Here is a 14589-nt window from a genome sequence, read left to right as displayed (position 1 = left end):
GTGAGGCAGGAACAGGCTGCACGATCGGTCTGCTGGGACAGTCCTGTTTGTGGATTTTGGGTAGGAGGTAGGACCAGGCCGTCCGAGGTTAGGAGACTATGAGGTTGGAAGCTATGGACAGAAGATCTCCAGAGGAGATGAGGTCAGTGACAGTCCTGGAAACAATGGCTTGATGTTCAGTTGTGGGGTCATGGTCCGGGGGAGGTAGGAGAAAGTGTCTGCGAGTTGACGCTCAGCCTCTGCGAGGTAAAGGTCAGTGCGCCAGACAACAACAGCACCACCCTTGCCAGCAGGTTTGATGACAAAGTCAGGGTTGGACCTGAAAGAACGGAGTGCAGCAAGGTTAGAGTGGGTGAGAAGAGCAGAGAAATTGAGATGGCTGATGTCACGCCGACAGTTCTCAATAAAAAGATCAAGAGCAGGTAAGAATCCAGAGGGAGGGGTCCAGGTAGAGGGAGAATATTGGAGGCGGGTAAAAGGATCCGTTGAACGGGGAGAGGACATCTGCCCAAAGAAGTGAGCACAGTGACGAACGCAGCGGAAGAGCACAGCACCGTGCCGAGCCCGAAATTTATTGAGGTGAGGGCGTAAGGGTATGAAACTGAGTGCAATCTCTCCTTTGCCCCCACTGGCCTTCTAGCCAACTTCATCTGTCCCAACCCCAGCCGCACCACCCCCCACCCCCCCTTAAACAGTATATATTTCACCATATTTCTACTTTTTTTTAGTTCTGGAGAAGAGTCATCTGGACTAGAAACGTTAATTCTGTCTTTCTCTCCACAGATGCTGTCAGACCTGCTGAATTTTTCCTGCAATTTTTGTTTTTGTTTCAGATTTCCAGCATCCGCAGTATTTTGCTTTTAGCCATATACAATTGTTCTGCATGACTATCCTGCTTATTTTCCACAGAACAGAAATTACAGCATTTAAATTCTCCTAATCAATTGAGGGATTTTTCTCTTTCAGGGAGTCTATTAAAATCCACCCTCCCCCACAAACAAGCGCTTCCATCCTAATGCAGGAGGGAATTTATGAAACCTTAATATCAGCACATACTAAGCATGTGCACTCTTTTGCTTTTTCTCATCAATAATTAATTATAAATAGTTTCAACACTTTAAAGTGCAATGCTACAATTGACAACAAACACATAAGAGAAATTAAGTTAAAAAAAAATTCACGATGACCCCCCTCCAGTAACAAATGGAAGACGCCAGGCACAAGCAGAACGCTTCACGGGGGGGGGGGGGGGGGAAATAGATGTGGTGACGTTTAACGCACTAGCCGGTGACGTACAGCACAGCATCCGTGACGAAACACGCCGAAGCTGTGGAGAGCGCGTGTAGCGAGATTGCTGGCGCCATTTTGTGCTGCCTTTCTAGCAGAGTGGAAGCTGCTCGCCTTTTTGCTCTCCGAGCGCGTGCTCTCGCTGTCCGTCTCTGCTCGAAACGCAATCCCCTCTCACACCCTCTCCGCCGGGTTCAAGATTTATTTTTGTTTTTCTCTATAATTTTGTTTCACCGCCCATTTTTCACCGTGGCGATGGCAGAGTATATCCGTGTGGCGGAGGAAGAGTCGGAGGAGCCGATGGAGATCCCCTCCGAGGATGACGGCACCGTGCTGCTGTCGACGGTGACGGCGCAGTTCCCGGGCGCCTGTGGCCTGCGCTACCGTAATCCGGACAACCAGTGTATGCGCGGCGTGCGCCTGGTGGAGGGCATCCTGCACGCCCCTGACAATGGCTGGGGGAACCTGGTCTATGTGGTCAACTACCCGAAAGGTGCGGCTCTTTTTGAATGGCCGACATGGTTTGCTCCTCAGGCAGGAGCGTGGGTGTGGGGAAACAAGCAGGGCTCGCTGCACCGCTCGGTTAATTTCAAATTTTGCTGCGTTTTTATTTAAAGAGTCGAGCCTTTTATTTTGAGCCGTTCGTTTGAATGCACTCGGCAGCCATTGTTTAACCGCCTGCTCTGTCTTTAAGCCCGCACCCACCCACTTGCATTGTGCTTTGTGAAGCCTGAACACGCGATTGATTGTGGTTCAGATCTGAAGAAGTCCTACGGGCTCCAACCGTTAACACTCTTGTCTTTCTCGCTACAGATGCTGCCAGATCTGAGTTTTTCCAGCACTTTCTGTTTTTATTACTGATTGTGGTTTGTCTAGTCTGGTATTAAATTACCCTACTTACTCGTTTCTGTAATTCTCTCTAGAGGCAGGAAATGCACACTTCTCAAGTTTTAGAAATGGCATTTGGAAAATGGCAGTGAAATATCTAGGTAGCCTTCTAATTGTTGCTCCCTTGTAATTTGCTGGTTCTGTGCTTGGAATTTTGATCTACAAGTTGTCTTCTGATTCCTAGCCCAAGTGGCCAAGCTTGATGTCAGCATAGTGCATAATTAGTTGGGCATTATTATAGTGAAGATCCATGAATAAGGTAATTTTTTTTCTAGCAGTAACAAGAGATGTTTTGTTTAGTACCAACCTCTGGTCATCAGCAGTGACATATCTGGCAATTTTTCCTGTTATGATGCAGGTTGTATTTGTACTAGGGTAACTGAATTTTCTTCTCCGCCGATGCTGCCAGACCTGCTGAGTTTTTCCAGGTAATTCTGTTTTTGTTAACTGAATTGATTTCTTTTGGGTAGCCTTCGTGTTAATTCCAAAAGGGTCGGTGTAATATGCTCATTATTCAAATGTAAGATACATTTGGATTTTATTGCTATGTCCAGGTGCTCTTGTGTTCCTGGTGAGACCAGCATTTTATTGCCCATCTCTAAGCAGCTGAGTAGCTTGATAGGCTGTATCAGAGGCCACTGAGAGTCAACTACATTGCTATGGTAAAAGCAAAAAACTGCAGATGCTGGAAATCCAAAATAAAAATACCTGGAAAAACTCAGCAGGTCTGGCAGCATCTGCGGAGAGGAACACAGTTAACGTTTCGAGTACGTATGACTCTTCAACAGCTGGGTCTGGAATCAAATATAGACCAGACAGATCAAAGACAACAGGTTTGCTTCCCTGAAGGACAGTAGTCAACCAGATGACTTATGACATTCCAGTAGTAGAGGAGGGGGGGAGTAAAGAGGCAGGTGTTGCATCTTCTGCAGTTGCGTGGGAGGGGGTTGAGGTGTAGGGGGCGATAGTGTAGTGGACCAGGGTGTCCCAGAGGGAACGATCCCTGCAGAAAGCCGCCTTGGGGGGGCTGAAAGGGAGATGTGTTTGGTGGTGGCATCATGCTGGAAATGGCGGAGGATGATCCTTTGAACGCAGAGGCTGGTAGGGTGATAAGTGAGGACGAGGGGGGCCCTATCATGGTTCTGGGAGGGAGAGGAAGGTGTAAGGGCGGATGCGTGGGAGATGGGCCAGACACGGTAGAGGGCCCTGTCAACCACCGTGGGTGGAAAACCTCAGTTAAGGAAGAAAGAGTGTTGAAAAAGATCTTAACCCCTGTTTACAGTTGTAGCCAATGTTATGGAATATTCAGTGATGGCGTTACAGGAGTGAAAATGTCAGTTTGATTGATATTGGTGTGCATTAGAAATGCATGCTATGTAAGTTGTATAATTTTGCTGGAACACGATGCTATTTAGATATTTCATTTTACTCTGAACGTTGGTGCAGTGTTTTATTGTGCTATTGGAAATAACAATTTCTCAGTAGCAATTAGGTACATTGAAGTTGCTGAACAATCAAAAATTTGATTGTAATGTTGATGCACAATATAATGAGTTAAATTGAGTACAGTTTTTTTTGTCACTGTATCTAGACAACAAAAGGAAAATGGATGAAACTGATGCATCTTCAGCTGTGAAGGTGAAGAGAGCAGTCCAGAAAACATCAGACCTCATTGTTCTTGGACTTCCCTGGAAGACAACAGAACAAGACTTGAAAGATTACTTCAGTACTTTTGGAGAAGTGATTATGGTGCAGGTGAGGATCTATTTATAGCTAAGTTTTATGTTTAAGGCACCAGATGTGTGGTAAGCACCAGACAGAAGCCTCAATGACATGGATAGAACCTATATTTTAACTTGTGCAGCTGTAACTGGTTTTGCAGTTGAGCATTATAATTGATGAATTTAACTTAATGTTCCTATAAAATTCAAGCGATGGCTCTAACCCAGTGCTTTGTACAACTGAACAAGATGTCAACAACATGAAAATGTTGCTGTTTTTGTACTATATCGGGTAGTATTTTGAGGTTTGTACAGATTCTTGATGTTTGTAACTGGTAGACTATAATTCTAATTCCAAACTTTCTTACCATTGACAGAGGAATGAGATGAGGGCATTAAATTTTCAAATGTTTAAATGGAATTTCCAAATCAGTGTGTTTCTGTTCCTGATAGCAATTTGAGATTGTTGCTTTTGGGGTAAAGCTATTTTCATTGTGCTTTAGACAGACTTATTACATAGAGCACTTTGTTTTTTATTTGCTGAACAAAGCTATTGCCCCTATCCAGCTCAACAGCCTATGCAGTGGTGTGGCTGACTCCTCGGTGATGAAGTTGAAATCTTGTTCTTGGTGTAATGAGGTCTCCCAAGTCCTCACTTCCAACAAACACCTATCAACCCAGAGTGGCGAATGTGGAGTTTTTCAGTGTCAGTGGAGACTCTTTTTAATGGATGACATTTCATTGCTGTAGTAGCAAGTTTTGAACCCCATTTTCTCTCATACTTATCCACAGGTGAAAAGGGATACCAAGACTGGGAATTCCAAAGGCTTTGGGTTTGTCAGATTCACAGAGTATGAAACACAAGTGAAAGTGATGTCACAGCGACACATGATTGATGGACGATGGTGTGATTGCAAACTGCCTAATTCCAAGGTATGGGGGATTTATTTTTCCTTCACCGAAATAGCTGAAATACAATTTTCCTGAGAAAATGGGATCAGGAAGACTAGGCACAGAACATCCAGTCGTAAAGTATTTAATATGAGTGCCTATAAATCTACACAGCAAATTGTGTAGCATACATTTGGCAGGTTTCTGCATGTATGAAGGGCACCTTTGATTTTGAATCTGCAGGATGTTGCTTAGTGAGCAAATTCATAATCGGGAATTTCACCTGGTCTGTAGGTGTTGCTGTAGCCCAAAGAGAAGCTAAGCATTTGATAGGCTTAATTATACAAAGCTGTGCTCACTTTGGAACAGTGTTAAGTATAGCCTTCCTGTTTTCTGAATGTGACAACAGCCTCATTTATCTAGTCTTAAGTGTCTTAAGGCACTTCACAGGAGTATTAGCAAACAAAATTTGACATGGGGGCCCCCTAAGATATTAGGATAGATGACCACAAGCTTGGTCAAACATAGATTTTAGGAGCATCTTAAAGGAAGAAAGAGTTGGGAAGAGAATTCCGGAGCTTGAGCAGTTGAAGGCACACTGCCGGTGATGGAGCAGTCTAAAGATGGGGATGTGTAAGTGAGAGGAGTACAGGGATTTCAAAGGGTTATTGGGCTGGAGGAAAATAGGGATTGGATGAGGCCATGAAGGGATCAGAAAATAAGGGTGAGACGCTTTGTTGAAGAAAATTGGGTTGCCGGACCAGGCATCAATGTGGCGAGCCAGAATGTGGCTGATGGGGGAACTGACTTAGTGTGAGTTAGGAACATGGACAACAGTCTTGAGAGGTCACGTTTATGTAGGATGGAACTAGGAGGCTGGTGAAGAGAACTTTTGGAATCAAGTCTACAAGTAACAGGCATGGATGAGGGTTTCTGCAGCTGACCAGTTGAGGCAGTGTTATGGAGGTGGTAATGGAGCAGATATGTGGTTGGAAGCTCATGATGAACTCAAAGATAACACCAAAGTTATGATAGATCTGGTTCAGCCTCTCAGTTGCCAGGGAGAGAGATGGTGTATTAATCGATTTAAGAAATAACAAATTATTTGGGTTGATTGGCTGCAGGCCAGTCACTGTATCTCAAACTATATGTATGTATTTGAAATGTGAGTAAATGTATGTCTTAACACCCATCAAATTTAAGTTGTCATCAGTTGCTTATGCAGCAAATCTATTTTCACCAAAAAGGAACATTTTAATCTCTATAAATTATTTTTTCTAATTGATTGTGGTTTTCCTTTTTGTAGCAAAATGCAGACGAGCCTTTGAGAAGCAGAAAAGTGTTTGTGGGTCGCTGCACTGAGGACATGAGTGCTGATGAACTTCGTCAGTTCTTTTCCCAGTTTGGAGATGTGACTGATGTATTTATCCCCAAACCTTTTCGTGCTTTTGCTTTTGTCACATTTGCTGATGACCAGGTATGTTTCTTTTATGAAACTGAAATTGTAAGATTTACCATTAGCTTGAGTTTTCCAAGGCATGAGTAAATTATCAATAGTATTGCTCATGGTAATTTCAATAATGTTACATTATGAACAAGATGATAGTGGGAGTCAGGAAGTAATAAAATCAGAAACTCGCTCATCTAACAACCTGGTAGTCAAAGCCTGTAGTTGTGAACATTGACAGAGCAAAACTGAATGTGAAATGTCAAAATGTGACCTCAAAGTGTGTATAGCTTAAAATTTTATTATAGCAGGAAGCATGGCAATTCTGACTGCACCATAGTAGGCTTATGGTGGTTTTCCTTATTGCCCATTTAAGGCTATGTTCGGAGGCTAGCACTCTAAAAATAAAAACCTGCATGCATTTGGGGAGACAGGACCGTGTAGACAATTTTGCTTACCACTTCCTAAAATATTAACAGCAATGTAAATGGACACCAGCAAAGACAGTAGATGCTGGACAGTGTTCCCTCTAAGCTGTACAATTGTACAGCAACCCAAAAGTCCTAGCAGGGGCTGCATTAAAAAACATTTAAAGGGGCCACACATTTAAACAAACTGCCTGCATGTCCCAACAGAAATAGAAGGAATGTTGGAGTTGAGTTTTGTCAACTTGTCTGGTTTTCACGCAACTGTCCAAGGTGGGGGCCAGAAACTGTCAACCAAAAATTCCTTTAAGTTGTGTGTATATGTTCACACAGCATCCTGGAAGGTACTATGCAGACTGCTCACAAATTATAACAAGAAACTAGGACCTGGTTAGACAAGAATTGGGTGTGATCGTCAGTTGAATGGTTTTGAATAAAATTGTTTAAATATAGTTAGAATTGATGAGACCTCTGGAGAACTACAAACCTTTCTATCTAACCTTTCCTGCCAATTTTCTTCCCTTCTCCCTAAGGCGTTGACACCTTACTGGGGCACATTTTACAATAATTGGGTGTCCTCTACAGCTACCTCCGAGAGGACACACACTTCATGTGCGAGCATGAACAAAGAGTATGTTGGCAGATTGTTCAAATGAAGTGCATAGCTGAGCCTATCTGTCCCCTTGAATCAATGATTAAAATCAGGAATAAAACCCTGAAGGGTGCTGAGGCTGGCTTCTGCTATTTCTGAAGCTGTTCCTCAACAAACTTTTGACTCCAGTCTTGGTGGAGGCTTGTATTTCTCATCTATTCATTACATATTATCACCTCAGTCAAACATTTTTTAACTAATGCTCATCATTAAAACCAAGTTCTGGTGGCTTTGCAACTGGACATATAGCTTTCCAGACTCGTGATCTGTAGAAGCAAAAGTCTGGAGACGTTTTCAAACCATTCGGCCATGTTCCAAGTTGGTGTCAAGTACTGGACAATTAACTTGACTGTACAAGCTATCTGGCAAATAATATCTCACTAGAATTTCAATAAATACAATGGTGTATGAAATTTTCAGGCATATGATTTGCTCTTTAGGATTTCAGTAAAATGTGTTGTACTTTGTCAATTTGCGGTTTGGGGAAATGCCTAGTTGGGGAGAGAATTTTGAACCAAGTAAAATTAGGATAATAATGGCGGAAGCACAGTAGGAATGATTTTGATAGAGTATATTGGCTGAAGTCCTTTGTTTCCTTCAGTGTATTGGTACAATACTGACTAGTAACCACACAATAGAATAACTTGCCTTTTCAATTCCAACATGTCTTAATTAAATTGGAATGGATTCCTTGGATGTAGCTTCATGGGTGCTATATCTGAGAACTGAATGTATTCCTTTTCGGTTAGTGCTTATTTATTATTTAGTAATTTGCTGTGTCAGTCACATTTCATTATAATTTGCTTTCTTTCACAGGTTGCCCAGTCTCTGTGTGGTGAAGATTTGATCATTAAGGGGGTCAGCGTGCACATTTCCAATGCAGAACCTAAGCATTTGAATGCTAGGCAACAGCTAGATAGAGGACGGTACAGTGTCAACACGGGAGGCTTTGGCAATCAGGGTGGGTTTGGAAACAACAGAGGTGGTGGAGGGGGGTTAGGTGGCAGTCCAAACAGTAATATGAGTGGAGGTGGGATGAATTTTGGGGCTTTTAGTATCAACCCAGCTATGATGGCAGCTGCTCAAGCAGCACTACAGAGCAGTTGGGGAATGATGGGAATGCTAGCCAGTCAACAGAACCAATCGGGTGCAGCAGGGGCAAACCCACAACAAAATCAGGGAAATGTACCAAGGGAACAGAATCAGCCATTTGGAACCAATAATAATTCATACAGCTCAAATTCTGGTGCATTAGGGTGGGGATCGGCATCTAACTCTGGTGGTCCTGGGTTTGGCTCTGGTTTTGGATCTAGCATGGAGTCCAAATCGTCAGGATGGGGAATGTAAAATGTGTCTCAGGTCTTGAGCAAAAGCGCAGAAGGAGTTTAGAATTATAATAATGGTAAGTAAAATAGTTTTTCCACAGACTTTTTTTGCATAATTGAAAGAAATTTTTTTTTTAAGTGGTTGTTTTGTGATGTCGTTCAAGACACTGACAGGTGAATTTTGAAAGCTGCTGTAATGAGGAATGGAACTTGCATTTCAATGGTGCTTCTCCCTGACTCACTACAGTATCTTGTCTTGAGTTTAAATCTTTAATATGCTTTATAATCTCCGCGCGCACAATGTTATTCCTCCTCTCCCGTGTCCCAATTTATATTAAGGGTTTGTTCGTAAAATAAGACACAAGGTCAAAGTTAAGTGTAGAACAACATGGGTAACTTCAGCTTTTTCATTCTTGCTGCAGGTTATGAAGCTATGGTTTCAATTATAAATTGCTACCATGTTCTCGAGTCAGGTTCAACTTAACTCCAAATGCTGTACATTCAAAGTGCACAGGAATGTTTCTGCCTTTTTTCATGTAGTAAACAGCATATTTCCTTTTCACCAAGGAAACTACATTTTCTGTGCTCTTTTCTATCCAAGTCAAGTTTCTGGAAGTCAATATCTTGTGTTCAAACCAGGCTATTTTTTGTATTGGAAAACAAACCTGCACTGTACATAGAGAAAATATTTGGTTATTCAAAAAGAATCCTAATAAGGTCTGATGTAATGTCGTTTTTAGTGTGTAGACCAAACAACAACTCTGATCCCTTGTAAATCCCATACCATTAACAACCTATGATTCATATAGCCTTGCTGAGTATGATTGCTTAAATTGATAAGCTCAACATTATGCCTGTTTCCATTACTTCTGACTGGTGGTGGACTAGTATTTGGGCTCTTTTGGCACTGTATGGAGGTGCTTATTTCCTATTCTGGTCTAAAGTTGTTATTCCAAACCAGCCCTTTTAACAAAATGGTACAGATGAAGGAGGGAGTTGGTGTAAAGACATTCCACAAAGTAATCTGTTCGGAACCAGAGTTGTGATCCACTCAAGTGAGAATTTGCATCTTGTATACTGCCCCTGTTTTATTTTTAATGAAGGTATGCAATGTGGAGCTTCATTTGTCGTCTTCATTGCATACTTTGAATGGAGCCTATACCCATGATCAAAGTACCACTATCATCCATTGAAGGCATATTTCTGGCACAGTAAAGGGGATAGGGGAGTTTACCTTTTTCACACTGATATCTAACATAGTTCAGAATAGAAAGGTTTGCCCAACAACAAGCTTACAAATATTTGTCATAAATCGTACCTTGTTTTCAAAATTCACCCATTTACCTTCCAGCTTGGAGAACCTGGTTATTGCCTTCCACTTCTCTTTCCTGTGCTATTTCTTGCCTTACAGTAATGAAAATGTTTTGGCACTGTACCACCTTCTTATTCCCATACCTTCATCTTATTTTTGATGTGATTAGAAGGAGCAGGCCATCTACAGACAATATTACTGTGCTTAAAACTAATATCCTAGTGGTCTGGTTTAGTTGGCATCGTACCAACTAAATTAACATTTAATTATCCATAAAATACTAATGTGCTAAAATAATTTCCTTTAGAAAAGCACAATTTGGATAGTAACACTAATGGGTTATGGTTAAAGGCTAGTATAATGCTTTTTAATTTTAGAATCTTCATTTAAAATATTTGTTTAGGGCTGAGATATGCAAATTCCAACTGTGAAATATCTAAAACGGGTTGCATGCTTTTCTAAAAACTTGAATGGACTATGCAGGCCAAAACAGGATTGTAAAACAATTTTAATGTCAAATCTACATAATATTCTTTCAAACATTTCTTGGCTGCCTTGTGTGTTAGCAAGTAATATTGGAAAATTCTACGTTACCCATCGAACTGCTTACGCTATATAAAAGCAGTATGAAAAACCTGAAAACACCCTACTTGAAGATATTTTTAATTATTTACTAGTGTTACTTTAGTGAGTTGCTGGCATTCCAGGTTACAGCCACTGTTGCACAGAATACTATTGGTTAGTCTTATTAGTGCCTGACAACTAATCCATGTGCACTAGAGGTTGTACTGTTTCATCCATGTTCTGTCCATCTTAAAATTAGTGAGTTAGTCCCTTATTGTCAGGTAAAGGATGCAGCAGAGTGTCCATGGTATCACAGTACAGGTAGATGCAATTTGGCAATGAATGGTGAGAGCTATATTGTGGTACAAGAAACTTTTATATAAACGTAACCTGCAAAATCTTTAAGGCGGCTGGAACATATTTTATGGTGTATTGTGTAGATTTTTCAAGGATTTGAAATGTCTTTTTAAGGAAGTGATCTGGATCTCCAAGCATGAACACCTACATACTGTATAGAAAATGCTTTCTCTAAATCATCTCACTGCATTGCTTCAAGCTACATGGAGTTGCAGGTTCTATTCAAGGGACCACGGTGGGTGTTCCATTTTTGTCCTCTACTGTTCTTTTCACGGATTCGTCTATCAGCGCTGTGAAACAAGATGATGTGGCACAGAGCTGTGATGACTTGATTTGAAGCCTGGTGTGGGATTGATGCTATGGTGTTGCCAACGAATGAGAGGGCTAGTATGAGCGAGGAAGGAGAGAGCGCGTGCAGAGACTTGGTGGTGCATATTGCATTTTTAAACATGGCAAGATGTGGCTCTCAATCCCTTGGCATGGTGAGAGAATGCAGAGGAGAAGTGGGATACAGTACGAATGGTTTTTTTTTCTTGCATTCACAAAGGACGTCCGTGACTGATGAGGAAAAAAGACTCTAGAGTGGTGATACTTGCTTGTAACATGAGTAATTGGAAAACGTTGGATGTGTTCAGTGAAATGAATATCTCTAGGGGTTGAAACCAAGCAGCATTTAGGCTCCACAAATTATAAAAGAGTTAAATTTTATTTGGTTTTAAGTTGTTAAAGGTAAAAATTGGACTATTTGAAAATTCTAAAATTTTTCTGAATTCTAATTCTGAAAATTATTTCAAAACCTCAATTATAAAGTGTATTAACAATTGGTAACTTTATAAACCAACCTGCAATTTATAATGTTATCGAGTCTGAGTCCTTAAAACAGGCTACAAGTTGGACCATGTATATTTTTGATTTTAGTTTCAACCCCTGAATATTTTTTTGTATCTTCCTTTCCCCTTCCCTTCCTGTTACTTGTGTGTGCCGAATGGTTGGTGATGTATTTTTGTATTACTGATATGTAAGTGTGGATAAGTGATATGATGTGGAGTTATGAAGGAACAATATTTTGTGGAGTGTATTGTGGCATTGCTGCCTGCCAGAGATGACTTGGGTGAACTCAGTGTCCATCTCGAACAAGAGTGTACGTTTGTCTGTTTTCTGCGAGTTTATTGCGAATGCAGGGCTTAATAAATGATTGCTTGAGTTCAGTGTGTTTTGAAGCCCTTTTTTTTTTAAATGTGATTGTAGGGAATTCTTAATAAAATCTTGACTTGCCTAAACATTCTTGTCTCTGCATCCTGACATGAAATGGAAAAAGTTGCAAAACAAACTTGGATCAAAATTTGATCTTTTTTTTTGTTTATACAAAATGTGATCTACCAAAACTAGAAATCTGTGCTATGAACTGCTTGATGTACAGATTTTCAGATTCTGATGTAGGATCAACATCCAGAATGTTAACCTGTCTCTCTCAAATGCCAATGATCTTTGTATTTCAGAAATTTTTATCAAAAATTTCCACTTGTAGGCACTGAAGTTAAATGGGGCACTTCATTTTTCTCCCCTCTTCTCAAGGTATACTGTATTCATGCTGGGATATAGTTTCCATGGGTGCTGACAGCCCTCTGGTATCTCACCCAAGTGTGCATCCTGTTCTCATGTGCCTGGATGGTGAGTGCCTAGATTATTTGACTGTTTTGTGGGTTGGAGGGGTGGGACAAAAGGATGCTACTGACATCACAGCTAAGCCTAATTCTGGCATTCTGCCACTCTTTAGAGGATAACCGGAATCTGAAATCCTGAGCTAGCTAACTTGCAGACTGAGGATTGGACCTGGGACCTTCAGTCTGTGTTAATCTGCTTGAAAATACATCATATTTGATCAGAAGTTGAGCCAGCCATAACTTTATTCTGATAACATTGCCATTAACTTAATTTAATTATAAGTCTCTCGTTGGTTTCCAACGTGGGGAATCTATTAATTATTTAGCAAAGACTAGAAGTAAACTACAAATGCTGGTTTCTATTTGTAGGATAGTTACAGAATTGACCCTGTGTAAGATTAATTTAGTTCCAGCCAGGACTTGAAGATGGCCCTTCTGAGAATAATGAGCTCGAGTATTAGTTAAAGTTGGAATTCAGTTTTCTGGTATTGGGTTGGAAATCCAAATACTGGAGCCTTCCGTTGGCGTTCATGCAACGATTAATGTATCCATCCTGAGGATTTTAATTTGAATGGAAAATCTGACATGAATGATCATTACTGCTACCTCACTGCTGTTAATTCTGACACTTTAGAAGCAGTTTGTCATTAATAGTGGCTGGAAAGCGTTAACTGCTACTGTAGGTAAGAGGTCAAACTTGCCACTCTTTCTGTTCCTGATTGACATCCTGTGCATTTGTGCAAGCTTGGCAACGTGCCATCACACAGGCATAACCTGCCAATGCTCATTATCAGTAGTCTTGAAATGTGGCCATTTGGTTAAAGAAGTGGAAGCCTGTCAGTTACTGAGAGCGCCAGTAAAGTGACTGGAGGAGAGACAATTGGCAAAACTACTTGATGGCAATATCACCCATCATTTCTACATTCATTTAAATCCAAGCCTGTAAAATTTAAAGTTACAGCCTGTTTTCCTTGCATTGCTGGATTTAAAATAGTCACACTAGGAAAAGTTTGGTTTTAATAGTCAGTGAACTAACCTTGATTTAATCACGGCTGCTACCAGCTACGGTATTTCAAAAAATAAATTGGGTTGAACTGTGGATTGGCAGAAGTGTTGGGGAGAATGTAAACGTTCATGGTGGGTTTGGAATTTATTTGTAATGAATGACCCTTTTCAGTGTGCTCATGCTTTGCCTAGAAAAAAAAGGGATCAATAGGCAAGCATAACTCATTATTAATTACCTGAGTTGCTGATCCTTCTGTATAAATATTGACAGTTTATTTTCAGAAAGCTCGAATGATGGAAACTCAAAGCATTGTCTAAATAATTTAGGATTTGGTGCAATACAATTATGCACTTGCGTTTCCAATAGTTTGACAACAGCAAGACATCTTAATTTTAAAGGACTAGTAATTTAAAAATAGGTGCCCAAATACACTCCTCATAAAATAAAGCAAATGCTAATGTAAGCTTAGATTTTTAAAGCACTTTTTGCAAGATTTGTATTGATCCTTTTGTTTACAGGAATCTATTCATTGTCACAAATAAATTTTGAGTGCAATTCCAAAACCAAAGGAACCCCCAGTATCTTGGGTGTCTGTTCTGTTGGATCTGAGTGGGACTCATGCTGGCACTATTTAAAGAGCAATGGTGGCCCGGCCAAGTCATCCCTCAACCCACACCATTGAAATAGATATAACTGGTTGTATATCTCTGTATGGGGTAAGGTCTCATAAAGTGGCTGAATATATACAGAGTATATGTATTGAAAGTAATTCACCTGTGATGTTCAAGAAGGCAACTCACCACCACCACCTCAAGGGCAATTCGGGATGAACGATAAATGCTGGCCTAGCTAGCAACACCCACATCCCATGGATGAATAAAAAAATGTTTGGGACACATCAAGGACATGAAAGGCACTCGTGAGTAAGTTACTTATTTACAAGATATTATGTAGCGATGGAGAATATTGATGAAATCAGTATCGCTATCCAACCCTGTGAATGTCTTAGTGGCAGTATTTGGTTCTAGGCGTATGCATACGTAGTTATAA

General features: G+C 40.7%; 1 protein-coding gene across 1 annotated transcript; it reads left to right on the top strand.

The window, feature by feature from the left end:
• Positions 1-1336: 1336 nt before the first annotated feature.
• LOC144690592 (TAR DNA-binding protein 43-like) lies at positions 1337-12149 on the top strand. The gene is made up of 5 exons (XM_078558215.1): positions 1337-1780; positions 3767-3930; positions 4689-4829; positions 6094-6264; positions 8128-12149. Exons 1-5 carry the CDS (start codon positions 1543-1545, stop codon positions 8656-8658), a joined length of 1245 nt encoding a protein of 414 aa, XP_078414341.1. The 5' UTR covers positions 1337-1542; the 3' UTR covers positions 8659-12149.
• Positions 12150-14589: the final 2440 nt, after the last annotated feature.

This window comes from Cetorhinus maximus, chromosome 15 (assembly GCF_964194155.1).
Source record: "Cetorhinus maximus chromosome 15, sCetMax3.hap1.1, whole genome shotgun sequence".
NCBI lineage: Eukaryota > Metazoa > Chordata > Chondrichthyes > Lamniformes > Cetorhinidae > Cetorhinus > Cetorhinus maximus.
This window is presented reverse-complemented; position numbering and strand designations above follow the sequence as displayed.